General features: G+C 40.5%; 2 protein-coding genes across 2 annotated transcripts; one reads left to right on the top strand and one right to left on the bottom strand.

The window, feature by feature from the left end:
- The first annotated feature begins 548 nt into the window (after positions 1-548).
- fgf1a (fibroblast growth factor 1a) lies at positions 549-7,114 on the top strand. The gene is made up of 3 exons (XM_044127698.1): positions 549-1,160; positions 5,641-5,744; positions 5,827-7,114. The coding sequence occupies exons 1-3, from the start codon at positions 989-991 to the stop codon at positions 6,010-6,012; spliced, it is 462 nt and encodes a 153-aa protein (XP_043983633.1). The 5' UTR covers positions 549-988; the 3' UTR covers positions 6,013-7,114.
- A 300-nt stretch (positions 7,115-7,414) lies between these two features.
- Positions 7,415-14,657, bottom strand: LOC122837374 (NEDD4 family-interacting protein 1-like). Its single transcript, XM_044127697.1, has 8 exons — positions 14,416-14,657; positions 12,822-12,915; positions 10,695-10,834; positions 10,522-10,609; positions 9,802-9,926; positions 9,633-9,699; positions 9,396-9,504; positions 7,415-8,706 (listed from the first exon to the last, which is right to left on the bottom strand). Exons 1-7 carry the CDS (start codon positions 14,452-14,454, stop codon positions 9,398-9,400), a joined length of 660 nt encoding a protein of 219 aa, XP_043983632.1. The 5' UTR covers positions 14,455-14,657; the 3' UTR covers positions 7,415-8,706; positions 9,396-9,397.
- Between the last annotated feature and the right edge of the window lie 93 nt (positions 14,658-14,750).

The raw sequence follows: 14,750 nt of genomic DNA, 5'->3' as shown, positions 1-14,750 counted from the left end.
GCTTTTAAACACATTTTAAACGCATAAACTAGCAATTAATCAGCGGAATACTCAGCATAATGTTTTGTCAGACGTCTTTATAAAGAAAGTATCCTTCAGGTGAGAAAAGCAACGCAACTTTGTCATGTAAACCACAGTTAAAAGTGCTTCTTTAGTTTTCAGACTGAAATTAAGCAGTGGACTATTGCGAAGTGGAAGGAAAACAATTAATAAAATTCCAAGAATTTTACAAACGAAAATTTGAAAAGTTTGGCATTCCTTTTAATCATCTTTTAAATAAAAATAAAAACGGCAAATATGTTTGTTCAACTGATGCCATTTTATGTGATTTAATCTCTCAAACTATAGGTGTTCTGGGAACCATGCACCACATCCCTGCTGTGAGATGTGGTGGCAGCATCATGCTCTAGGGAGGTCACAGTTCTCTTGTGATCAAATTTGTAAATTTGACCTTTGAAATGAAGGTCGCTTCAGCGGTGGAAACATGCGACTGATAAACTGGTTTTGTCATCATCAATTTTATTTGAACAGCACACTCGGCAAATAAACATAATTGTGAAAATAAAGAATAAACATTACACTGCAGTGGCAAAATAAAGAGAAATAATGAAAAAAAAAACTGATGTCCTTTGAAACTCACTGATTCTAATGAAAACATCTGGATTAAACATCTGCTACAGGTATATTTTAAATCCAGTCTAACTAGAACAATGTGAAACGAAGCTTCACGTTATATCGAAATTAAACTGGAGCAATAAATGCAACATGTTTATACAGGTGTTACAGTTATTAACCATTTTGAGGAGTTTCAATCCCAGTTGATCCATTACGGAAAGTGCAGGTTGAGGGAGGAATCGGGAGCGCGCCTCGCTCGTCCTCGACGACACAAACAGTCGACCACCGCAGACCATCCCATACTCTCCCCCCATCCCGCCCCTTACCTGTGACCCACCCGCTGAGCCCCGCTGAGCCCCACTGTCCCCTGAGGATGATGGCGGATGAAGACGTGTTCGCAGCCGAAGAGCGAGCTTTTGACGTTGGCCGCACGCTGCCCGACTACCGGCGGCTGACGCGGCTGTACTGCATGAACGGCGGATACCACCTCCAGATCCTGGCCGATGGGACGGTGCGGGGCGAGCGGGATGAGCGGGATGATCACAGTGAGTGAGGCTGCCGCAGCACGCTGCGCATTTTCCATCCAGGTCAGGCCTGCAACATGATGCCTTCACTTCCTCTGGTGGTGCATCAAACTGCAGCACGGCCCGCAAAACCAGTGAAGCTCGGAAATGATTGTGATCTTCTCTAAAGTCACAAGCACACAGCGTTATGGAGGTTCTTGCGGTTTTATTCAGAGGTGGGTACAGTAACCCCAAAATTGTACTCCGGTGAAAGTAGCATTACTTCAGCATAGTTTTACTCAAGTAACAGTGAAAAGTAGGGAGGAATTTATGAACTTTCTCAAGAAAGAGTAAAATATATATATATATTTGGTGATTCAAGTGGTAAATCATCAAAAGATTTATCTTTTAATATTTAAAAATTATATCATCAGACAAACTGTGACAGACTGGCGACCTGTCCAGGGTGAACCCCGCCTCTCACCCGGGACGCAGCTGGAGATAGACACCAGCAACCCTCCCGACCCCATTAGGGAAGAAGGATGTGAGAAAATGGATGGATGGATCATCAGACAAATTAAAATATAATGTTATGTAAAAAAATGTATTACACGCCAACGAGTCCATGAACAGTTCAGTCATTCTAATAACCAGCTGTAGTTCCAAAAAGAAGTTGGGAAGAAAAGCTGAATTTGGTTGGAAACATTTCATGTGACGGCGTGGCTAACGAAACGAGATAAGGCACAAGGGACTAAAGGGTTATCAACTAAATTAAATCTAAATCAGTTGTTGAAATCTAATCTAATACAGTTTTGCAGTCTGCAGCCAAAAAAAGAAAAATAAAAAACATAAAAAGAATAACTTCACCATGAATGTGTTGGTAATTTAAAGACCAAAAATAAAAGCAATTCATATAATTGTAAAATAAATAAATAAATTCCAAATCAAATTCTTTCAATATGAAACTTTAACAAAAGCTGCAGGTGTGTGTCCGTGTCTGGTGAATTTTTGGTTAAAACGAAGCTTCATTCAGTGAAGTTACTTTCAGTGGGACGAGTATCCGGATATTTTAGTCAAGTAATAAAAGTACTCAAAAAGTAAAAAGTACAGCTTAGTGAAAATACTCCTAAAAGTCTTCTTTTTCCCAAAAACATGACTCATGTAAAAGCAATGCAAGAAGTTACCATCTTACTCCACTTTTGTAGCTTTCAGTCCTTTTTTTATGCAAAGAGACACTGGAAAAACATTCATGTGTTGATCAGAAAGACTTAGAAAATGCTTGGTGACGACCCATTTGTAGCTACGTGGTAGGAAAGGATTTTCTTTAAAATGTGCCATAAGGTTCTCAAGGCCTTTGCTGCTGCAGTGGCGCTGCCATATAACCTCCACCATGTTTAACAGAGGTCACGAGTCACTTTGTCATAAAAAGACAAAGTGACTTTGTCTTTTTCACAACAGACCCATGTGGAGCGTTTCTCTGCCTTTAAGAAGCTCCACAAGTTTGTTGTTGATGGCTGAACATAAAATGTAATTTTTTTTCTTTATAACCAGTTGGCGTGTAGCTACTATAGTTTCTAAAGGTTGTTATGGAAACTTTGTGATACCATTGTGCAACTTTGTGCTGCTGATCTCACAGATCTCTTAACCGTCTTGCTCACTGCGCCCAGAGGTAAGATAAATATGGGATCTGACCAAAGAAAATGATGAAAAGAAATGTTACACATTGCTGTTATACCCAATAAATCATAGCTTACTCATTGATCACATGCTCTGATTAACAGGAAAAAAAAAAGAAAAAAAAACAACTAAAAGGATGGATAGCCTCACGTTTATCTTTAAAGGGGTTCTTTGGGGTACCAGTAATTGTGCTGAGGGAGTTTTAGTTTAAGACAGTTTTTTTTTTTTATGTTGTCACTGAATAAATGCACTCAAATGACATCTACTGCAAAGAGACATTTGAAAGTATAATGTCTCTCTCATTTATTGAGGAGGAGACCTGATCTGGCTCTTTGCCGTAGTTGCTTTATTTGAAGCTCGCAGGTGAAACAGTGAAAAAAAGGGAAATGTAACAAATGACAAAGAACGCTGTGTAATATGAGGTGCAGTGCCTGGCAAAAGAGCTCAAAGCTCTTAGCCTTTTTCACATTTTGTTACATTTCAACCACAGATGCTCCTGGATTTTTGCAAGTTTTACTTTATGGAGTAGACTGACAGAAAGTACTTCATCATGGAGAACTGGAAGGAAAGTGGTGTGTGGTTTAGAATTTTCTTTACAAATAAAAATTATTGGGGTTTGAAAAGGAGACTTTTGTGGATGCAGGGCAGGACAAAAGAGCAGAGAGAGAAGGACGAAGTTCAATCCATCTCTTCCACTGATCGTATCGGGGAATGATTATACCCTCCGCTTCAACGTCTCAAAAACTGAAGCGTTATCGTACTGTGAAGAGATTTGTGGCTGATTCAGAACAAAGATGGGTTTGTACAGATAAAGGCATAATGAGGAAGGTTTCTGTAGAGGAATTCGTCGGATTAAGAGAGCAGTTCTATCGCAGCAAAAGCAACTCCCGCTTCTGTTCAAAAGTCAAGCTAGTGTCAGCATCAGTGTCCAACCACGTGCCGGTAGCCTGCAATTTAGCTGGTCCTAACACACCCGTGTCAGTTAGATTAGCTTTAATGATAGCTCTAATGTTATCCTTTGACCGCTTATCACCGACCTCTAACTGAAAATGTTCAGCGATCTTCAACAATTGTTCGCGTGTGCAGCGCTCCAACCCCTCTTCAGACGGCTCTCGTAAAAACTCAACAGCAGCCATAACTTTACAAATTAGTCACCAAACACCTGAATTCCAATCCCACCAGCAGCACTCTGAGCTCCCACAATCCTAAAACAACCACAGCGACACAGTGACCCCGTCCCTCTAACTGCCTAACCAAAAGCTAACTAATCTCCCCCCCCCCCTAGTCTTCGGGTGTTACCGTGATGGGTTTTTATGCACTAACGCCCGAGAGTCCGGAAAAGCAACCAATAAATGGCGACCCCCCCTGCAACTCCGAATGTGCTCCCGAGACAACTGCTCTGCCCACGTTCACACCACACTAAAATCCCCCCACAACAAACGCCATAAAGGAAGTCGTTGTTAAGCCTAGCAGGGACAGAACCACCGCGACTTACTACGATTGCGATCACTCAAACTGCTACACAGACACACTCTCTCAAAACAGATGTACAATGGCTGCACCACTCACCAAACGCTCGTCAACGTCCCCCAACAAGCCAGAGTTCACAAATCAAAGCACAATACTTGACAGCTGATCTCCAATCTGGGTTCAAACTGACGAGCACCCCCATAGGCAATGACAAAAATGGGAGACAGACGAGCGGATCCAAAGAAACTATTTATTTGTTTCAAAAAAAAGTATGTGCTTGGAGGACTGCTCAGCCAGTCCGAGAAAAGTGTGGAGCAGTGCTGCCTGTTCCGGTCAGGTCCGGAGGCCAACCAAGCAGGCCTGGTGACTGATTAGATGCCAGTATTTATTAGCCACCAGGTGCGTTCAATCAACAGTCCATCCACCTGCTTCCTGAAAGAACAAAAAACAAACAGTGGACTAGACTAGAGACCCCTATTGGACAGGAGGGGACCGTCACACTATGTTAACATGTAACTTGGTCTTTTAAGATGTTTTTGATTGAAATAGTTTTTGATTTTAGTAAATGTGACCACTTATTGCTGCACATTCAAACAATTACCATTTTCAGTTCTTTATAATCCTTAAAATGTTTAGAAAATCTGCTGTGCATAATAATTTGGAACACTGCATTTTGAGTTTTTTTACTTTTGATGAAAATACTGTTTTCATGGAGAGCTTTATTCAGTAAAATTTGATTTTTACTGTAATAATTCATGACTTGAAAATTTTACTGACCATAATTTGGATTGACCATTTAAGAAAATATGAGAAAATATCACTTGCATAATAATTTTCTAGATTAAATTGCGAACAGAACCTTTCCGCTTTCTCAACATGGGGGGGTATTGTGTGTAAGGCTTTGAGGGAAGAACTCTTGTTCATTTGTTTTGGAGTTTACTGTAACGCAGCGTGGAGAAAGTGTGGCGCTCGCCGTGAATTGCTCCCAGCTGCGCTGAAGATGTTTGCATGGATCAGATCTGCAGGAAATGTTTTCCTGTTGTCAAACCAACACGACAAACAGGAATCAACACGTGTTTCCTTTTCTCTCAGAGTATGTAGACTTTTTTTTTTCATCAAAAGCACATTTAAACGAGCTGAAAATAAAAGCATTCTCCTAAATGTTTACTTAAATACAATTAACTGATCTTATCCGTTTCGGAAGCCCTACGGTTGTGGGTCAAAGGTTAAATCTGTCAGATAAATTATTTATTTGGCTTATAAAATAACAACAGTAGCTTTCTGAATGGAACCAGCTGCAGTAGAGCTCCTGTAGATTGGAGTGCGTCTCTAAGGGTTTGTATCTGGTTTGATTTCTCACCTGTCTCCCCGTCAGTTGTGCTAAAGCTCGTCGCCGTGGCCAGAGGCGTCGTCGTCATCCAGGGAACGGCGGCAGGGCGATATCTGGCCATGAGCGCTCAAGGCCGTCTGTACGGCTCAGTGAGTATCCACAGCTACGTTTCACGTTCTGGAGGCCTATTCAGCTTCACACATCGCTCCTCAGACCTCTTGTCTCCGTCAGTCCACAGTAACCGATGAGTGCTACTTCCTGGAGAGACTGGAGGAGAACAACTACAACACGTACAAGTCTCAGAAGTACCAGGGCAGCAGCTGGTACGTCGGCCTGAAGAAGAACGGCAGACCCAAACTAGGCCCGAGAACCCACATCGGACAGCAGGCCATCTTCTTCCTCCCCAGACGGCTGTAGGATTCCTGGGATTAGTGAGCCACTCTTATGACGGGATGTGAGGAATGCCGAGCTCTGATGCATGAGTAGTTTCCCTCTAGAGTTTAATCTTCCGTATAAGTGAAGCTGCAGCTTTCCTATCAACTAACACGTCTGAGCAACCTTTTACTAAACAGCCATTTAACTCAGCTAATCGAAACACAATCCTGATTTCACCAAACTTTGAATATCAGATAAGACCAATGATAAGAGGACTTAAAGCAGTGTTTTATTTTATCTGAGCATGCTAGTCTTCTCTCTCATAGGCTTAGAGGGACGACTGCTGAGTTATCCAGCAGAAAGTCTTAGACTCTCTCCACAAGGGCATAAACTACAAAACACTATTCCAAATTAAGCCGGCTGTTCATTTTGGTGGAAAGTTGAGTGGAAGGAAAAAGTGTGGGAGAATAAAAAAAAACAAAAAAAAACAGGAATAACCAAAGCCATCAGAAGGGCTAACCACTTCCTTTAAAGAGTGTGGAGATACAGACGGTGTGAGTCAGTACCTCAAGAGCCATCAGAACCAAGACATGAACCACAACCATATCAGTCCTTAAGAGCCGCAGCACATTAAAGATCTGCTGTTGTTGCATCAACCTTCCAGACCACTCAGGCCTTCTGGTTCTGGACCCCCCAGAAAACATGCATCTCTAAACATGGAGCTTCTATGCACCAGAAATCTAGAACAAACTTCCTTTAAATCCAGACTAGAAACCGACCTGTTCAGAGTTGCTTTTGCACCATAATAAATGAAACACTAACCAACATTTTGATAACAGTTGAAAAAAATTTACTGTTTCAATTGTTGATTTCTGTGTTTTTATGATGTAAAGCTCTTTGAACTGCCTTACTGCTGAAATGTGCTATACAAATAAAATTTGATGAATTCTGTTCAGCAACTTCCGAAGCAGAAAATGCTCTTCTGTGATATTTTGATTTGCATTACACGCAAGCTGATAGTCAGAGCCAACAGAAACTCACACTTGAATTTTATCCATGTGTAATAAATCTATGAAACATTTAAATGTCCCTTGTTGTATTTAATGAAATGAATCACCTGGTTCGTAGAGATGTGCCTGTATGGGGAAAGGAAGAACCAGAGAAACTTTTCCACTCACCAGGTTCCAAGCACTCGGCTGAGTTTCTCTTAACTTCCCCTGTGAATTTATGAGTAAGAACCAGAACTCTGACGTTTACAGGTATATAAAACTATTTTTGTAAATTCAAAATGTTGTCGGTTCACTGACTTAGTGACATTTAAGTTTCCGGAGTTAAAAACTCTATAGCGCTTCATGTCTTTCTTGACTTGAAGCTTTCTACTTTGAGAAAAGTTGCATTAATGGGCGAAAATTAGAAAAATAAAAAAACCAGACGACTCAAGAGGGACCCATTGAAAGTGACATTTATTTAACACTACATGATTTCTGTACAGTTACATAACATAACCCCAAAGTTTAGCTCTACGTCACATAGAAACAAGTTATAACTGGTGTGTAATCAAAGCCATGGCAGAAGTATGAAGTTAATGATTGAAACTGTTCAGTGTGGACTGGGAATAACATCATCTGGGTTTTACCGCCAACACTTCTAGAAGTGCAGCTGAAAAGCAACGTTCTTGATTTAATTGATACCAACTTCTAATGCGGTGTGAAGAAAGTTGAGAGGGGAAAAAAGAAACACATCTGTCAATTAACTCTTAAGGCAAAAAAATCCCACCTGGAGGAGGAATTTCAACTATTTTTGTGCTCATTATTGTGATGCAGCTGCTCAAACTGGATCATTAACAGCTGAAATCCAGACAGCTTTTTTTTTTTTTCTTTAAATCTCTGAGCTTTTTCTCCAGCAGAGATTCTCCCTGACTCACAGCGGAGTCATCGGCAGGTCAGACCTGCAACATTCAAATGAGACCTTCTCAGACAAATGGCTAAATTCAGCAGCGCCACTGCAGCAGCTCAGGGACTGAGATGCTTGTCTGGGGAGAAAACAAGATGCTGGATTTCTTTCAAGAGCGTCTCAGTAAGTTGAATTCTTCTTCCAGGTTGGGACTGATTCACCCGATTTAACCCGCAGTAATTATTAAAAGAAACCTCTGACAAGCAGAGGTCGATCTGGTATTTTTGGATTGCAAATTACAAGCAGGCTCTCTTGTTTGTCTCTCACGAAAACGTCTGGAAATGTGCAGACCGCGCTGCCTCCTAGTGGTTGAAGAAGGAACAGCACAGCTTAAAGCCAATAGCTGATTGAAATACAAACGTCTAATTGGATATTAGACAGATGAAGTGCATGTTACAGAGTGCGCTGCATGCTGTGGTCAATCTACAGTGTCGCGCAAATTAGAAAACCAACAAGAGCCCGGATTTAATTAATAACCTGGCGGCAGATGCATGCTCTTACGCTACCATCAAATCATATAAGGCAAATACTCTTACATTACAACAGATGTAAATAGCACTTAACATTAGCCACTAATGAATAGCTAAAGGGACTATTACTGCTTACCATGTTCAATTAATGAAATGTCTAAACAAAAGAAAAACACTTGTTTTATATATTTCCTGAATATGTTACCATCTTGAGGTTGTCTCCGTCTAGAACTCATCTGGCTGATTTCCGGTGAGGTCTCTTCATGCGACTCTCGAACATCGTTTTGCTTCATCTCCTCTCGCCGCCTTTCATCTGCTCGACGTGAAGAGAGAAGGCCGGACAAAGATCAAACATCTGTTTCTACACCAGATGTTGAGTTGCAGTTGTGGCCGTATTTAGTTTGGCTAACATATTTATTGGCTACTCTGGTATGAATGTGTAAAAAAAAAAAAAAAAGAAGAAGAAGAAAAGGAATTTCACACTGAAACATCCCACCTTTAATCTGACTTCGGAAAATGAAGTGGAGGGAAGACAAACATGTAATAAATTCTGAGATGCATTTGGGGGAGATGCCAAACGGCTCTTTTATCTAGAGCCGGTTGGTTTAATCTGTAGACATCTTCCCACACCAAAACGTGACGACTAAAAACGGATTTTAAACCGATCTTTTCTTTAGGAGAATCCAAGCAGAAAAAAGATAAAGTCAGCCTCAGTCCAACAACATGAATACTGGAGAAAACCTGGACTATGGATGATCTAGAGCTAATCCATAGACCTGAAAGAGTATAACAGTGTAAAAACTACAAACGGACGAACTGATAACAATCGTGGCACCAATGATTTTATAGAAAAGAAAATAACAGAAACTCTCAGTGTTTTAAATGATGTTCCTGCCATAAAAAAGTATTTATTTTAAGGATTTTTAAACACATCTACCAGGTGTGCCTGTAACTCTAGCAACCAGAGTAAACGATCATCTCAGCTAGGCTAAATGCACTCACCTCTAATAGATGAAAAGCACTCTTGTCCTGGGTAGGTTGGCGTAAGCGGGGTCAACCAGTTTGCGCACTCTGGAGTAGTTGACGAAGCCTCTGATGAACAGCATGAAACCTGAAATCCACAGATTATGACATAACAGACAATCTCAGAAATACAATCATAAAAACAAAAAAAACAAATAAAGTTTGTTTTAACTAGAATAAAACGACTTTTATGAATACAAAATCCCTCTCACTCACCCAGAGCCAGAAACACCCACCACAACCAGTACTGTCCGTCAAAGTATCCGGGGAAATAAGTGGAGAACTAGGAAGAGAAAGAGATGCGGCGTAAGGAGCTGCACACGCGATGCGCCCTAAACGGCGAGACTCCTTCCTGCAGGGCGTAGAGACGGAAACACGCTCTCACCCTGACGATGAGAACCCATTTGATGAGGGACAGGCCGAAGCCGGAAATGGCTCCGTATCGACCGGCCGCCGACGTGGTCAAACAGAACGACAGAAAGAAGCCAATCCAGTTGAAGAGGAATGCCACTGGGGACAGAGAGATGGTCCAAATGACGTCAAGCAGGACAAATGTTTGTCCACATGTATGAACACAGAAAGGAACGGAGGAGGAATGTCATACGGTGTACTGGTGAAAACAAAAAAAAAGGGCACTTAAAATATAACTGACTAAATCTGGAATGATGTGCACTTGCTAATAAAAAAAAACGAATTAACTTTGATTGTAAGGTTCCTACTTTCTGTGGTTGCAGGTTTAGCATGTTGAACTGCAATCACACAATTTTCCAGATGTATGGTACATACAGTGCTGTGAAAACATATTTGCTCTCATGCAGATTTTTCTAATCAAACCAATTTTAACACATAACATAAATAAATACAACATGCTGACTTCAAATAAAGACTTTATTCAGTAAGGAAAAGCAGATACCCACCCAAAAAACTGTAAAACTCAGAGTCAGAAACATCACAAAGCACAAAGACTCAATCTGTTCCTGGTCCATTTCTGTCAAAAACGCCCCTCATGTCTGCCATCAGAACCGACCTGCTCTAGATGTACAATGCCTGCTCTCTCTACACCGGTTTGCCAGCGAACACTTAAAATGTCTAGACCATGTCTTACTGAAGAAAGTGAGCATGAAGATGCCGTCGTTTCCTATCCGCAGCTGGTCGGCGTCTTCGAAGTCATCTCTGGCCACGAAGTCGTCTTCCTGCAACGACAGCAGGACATGCGTTCCCATGACTCCTGCTTACTTCTGCTGCCTTCTAACACGGCAGTGAGAAGAGGAGACGTACCGAGACCCTTCCGGTGACCAGGGGGACGGCGGCCTCAGCTTTGCTCCGCTCGGCCTCGTCGTAGGAGGGTAAAGTGGTGGCGACGTTGTACGACGGAGGGTTGGGAAATCTCCCTCCTTCTTCCTTGCATTCAAAGAAAGCTGCGGATGGAACGAGTGAAGAGGGTTTTTGATCAGAAAATGAATGAATGAATGGATGGATGGATGGATGGATGGATGGATGGATGGCCTCAGGAATGAAGTTCTCATGGCATATTTTAGAGGTATGTATAACTTTACTTTTTTTTTTTTTTTTTTTTTTTTACTTCAGATGGTTTATAGAAGCAGAAATTAGACATGACTAATCCTTCAGTGTTAAACTGCTATATGTACAGTCACAGGCTGGTGAGAAAAGACTGCACATTTTTCATAAGTACCAGGCAAAAAAAATCTTGAATCTCTCGCAGACCATAAGCATGAGGGGAACTTTGAGACGTAAATCCAGGCATATCAGCGCTCACATCCCAAAGGTTTTTCTTGGATTTCTTGGATAGGAAGTTAATTTGACTAGATTTAAGGTCATGGTGGAGATATTTTCCAGCCAGCGGTTAAATGTGTGTGAAAGCTCAGACCTGAGGCGCCATGCACTACATACACCAACAGTCTGGATGGCAATTTTAAATTATTTAAATCTAAATCTGGGGGGTGCTGTGGTGGCACGACCCATATATTGAGGCCTCAGTCCTCGTGGCAGTGGTCGCAGGTTTGATTCCCAGCCTGGCGACATTTGCTGCATATATTCCCCCCTCTCTCATTACCCTGTTTCCTGCCAAACTACTTTCAAATAAAGGTTAGCTTTCTGCTCTCTACTGGCTAAGACTCATTCTTCTTCGATGGAAGGATCCACATCTTCCAAGTTATGGACATTGGTTAAGAGAAGTTATGTCTTACATTCATTTAGAGAAGATCAGATATACTGTTAGGGGATCTGTAAACAAATTCTTTGACATCTGGCAGCCATTTATATCTTATGTCGGGAATATTTCGGCAGATAACTTTGTGTAAAGGTCAAATATTGGTTCTGTGTGTGCAAACCTGTGCTCTGTATCGGCTGATGTATGAATAAAAGGTGTATTCTTGTGGGGGTAGTAGATCCGGTATAGGAGGGGAGGGTTGGGAGGGATTTTTGTTGTATATTTCGTCAGTTTTTTATTTATTTATTTATTATTATTATTTTTTTTTTATTTTATGTGTGTGTGTGGTGTATGTAAAAAAAAAAATAATAATAATAAAAAGACCTTGATCAAAAAATAAAGGCCACTAGAACCAACAAAACCTTTAAAAAAACAAAAAAAAATCTAAATCAGCTTTTGGGGACAAACGAAAGCTAAGAACTACTGATTACCCCGCTGTGTTTAAGGACCGGCTGCTGACACGCGCAGAAATCTTCTCTCACTTCTCTCTAAAAAACGAAAGCAGCAGCTGAGAATTCCAGACCCTGACCTGGGTGGAATGAGTTACAGCAGGAAGAACAGCATTAGCGGCGGACATGGCCATTAATGCTCACGCTCTCCCCATAAAAGCCAAGACTTTTATCTGGGTCGTCTGGCTCCCATCCAGGAGTGCTCCTTTCAAACACTGACAACACCAGTTCAGATCAATGAACTCATCCAGGAAGAGCTCCAGGCTGCGCCCACTTACGCAACACACTGGCTGACCTATAACCTCTAAAGACGCAAGATTAGAAACATGACACTGGCTACACTCAGCCTACCCATCTTTAGGTAATACATAATCTAGGGCCAAGAAGAGCAGTCGCAGTTATTTTCCATTTATGTGCATTTTAATACTCACATCACAGTAGTGGTATTTACTAACTTTATGGAATACATTTTATTTAAACTATTGATTGCTGGTCACTGAACGGCTTCAGTAAAATACTCCTGACTTCCAGATGTAGTTGGGTTTTGTGCACTTTGCGAGAATAATTGCTCTTAGAGAAAGATTCATTTTAAAGATTAACGCTGTTTGCTTTTAAAGACTCTTTCACTTTAGATGGCGAGTTGTCATACAGTGGCGTCAATAGGACGGAGTCAATAAAAAAAGGGTGTTGCCTGACAGGTGGAGGTGAAGCAGAAACTTTCTCAACCTGCATTGGCTGCAGCGATGCTGCTGTAGGGAGGTGGTGCATCGTGTCCAGAGCTCTCCTGGGAGGGCTGGGCGGGCTCCTCCTCATTCACCAGCTGTTGAAATAAAAGCACACAACAATATAGGCTTTTTTTTGTTTGTTTTTGTCTGAACAAAACATGCTATGGTGCTGAATGAAAAACAATTCTGGAGAAATTCTGAAAGAACACGTCTTCACTATTGCTGTCTGTAATGTGATATTTACAGTAAATAGGATTATTTATCTTACTGAACACTGTAGCTATCCAGAGAAGATATGTTTACTTTAAGCAGCAAAGGACAAATATTTATTTATTAGTCAGGATCACTTTCTGTTTCCTTCATCTTGAGAAAAATTGCAAAACAAAAAGTAATTTAAACTTGAAACATTTTCCTTGAAACATTTTCTCTTAATAGGATACTGCTACCAAAAATAAGTGCACACTTGTGACTATATTTATTTAATATACCAATTAGTGTGGAGCTATATGGGCTGAAAATTTGGTAGCAATATTGTGTGGTGTTTATTGTAATTGTTAAAACTGCTTTAGTAAGAATTTTCAGCAATGGGCTGGTTGTGAATGCAAAGTTCAGGGATTCAACAGACAGAGAAAAAAATTAAAATTAAATAAATAAAAACATGATCTCAACACTGCTTTTAAGTTTAGGTGTTTGCAGATATCTTCAGGTAGAGTTTGATGTCATAATTTCTTCTTCTTCTTCTTCTTTGCATGACTCGGTTTTTTTTTCTCTCTCAATGTTTACCCAACCAGAGAAGTCTATTTTATCATAACTATTTACGATAGAATAGTTATGATAGAATAACTAGTTATAACTAATAACTTATGACTACATAACATTAGTTCAGTGCTATTAAATGACGTACATTAGCAATGATTTCAAAAGGATCCTAAAATAAACATATCTGTAATATTCTGTAAATATTAATTTACAGAATTGTGAGAGCTCTGTCAGATTAAATTACTGGATTTGTTATTATTTACATTATTATATTCTGCATAATATGCAAGTGCTCTCTCCTGGCCTGAAGGCTTAGATCGTTTATGACTCAGGCCGGCCTATTTTAAAAGCATACACGCAGTACGCTACTCCACAGGATGTAATTTCTTCTTTGCATTACAGGTTTGTTTTTTTAAAAAAAAAACAAGATTCGCATTAACATGTATTTTGATCTAAAATAGTTAATTTCTTATAAACTTACAACCTCTACATTTTAGTGATAACTTTTACCTACTGATTAGCTTTATTGTCGCATTTCTATACCACTGTTCTGAGGCATTCCTGAAGTTAACGTTACAATCAGGTCTACACTAGTTTTCAGGCCAGCTAACGTTCAAACCGATTAGTTTAAACAAACATGCTACCTTTATTTGGCAGTAGCAATCATATTACCCGAGCCTAACTGCGTGTAGTTTTGTTTAAAATACAGACAAATAATTTTTCGTCACATGGGGCCTCCGCCCGTAAACAAACGCTCGGTCGCTTGAGCTCCTTGTTTCGCTTACTGACAGCTAGCTGTTAGCAGCGCTTCAGCGAGCCAGCAACCTGTTACCTACCTCCTGATATCTGACATTGCTGTTTTGTTCTGCCATCATGGAAGAGGGGCTAAATGGTTTTAACGTCCCCCTCCGGTTTCAAAGTGTGAAAGATAACCTTGAATAAAACGAATCTTGCCGACAAAGAAGCAGAAATATGATATTCCCTTCTACTAGTCGGCCATCTCCTTCCTTCTTTCTCTGAGCCGAAATCGGTTTTGAGGCTGCGTTCAAGGGCGGTCGGTAACTGTAGTTCTCCACATATCCCTAAAATGCGATTCGTAACAATTATTACAGAATAAAGCTAAATAGTATTAAAAAGATACACAGATGTTTCTAAACAAAAAAGTACGATA

The sequence above is a fragment of the Gambusia affinis genome, linkage group LG09, assembly GCF_019740435.1.
Source record: "Gambusia affinis linkage group LG09, SWU_Gaff_1.0, whole genome shotgun sequence".
Classification (NCBI taxonomy): Eukaryota; Metazoa; Chordata; class Actinopteri; order Cyprinodontiformes; family Poeciliidae; genus Gambusia; species Gambusia affinis.
This window is presented reverse-complemented; position numbering and strand designations above follow the sequence as displayed.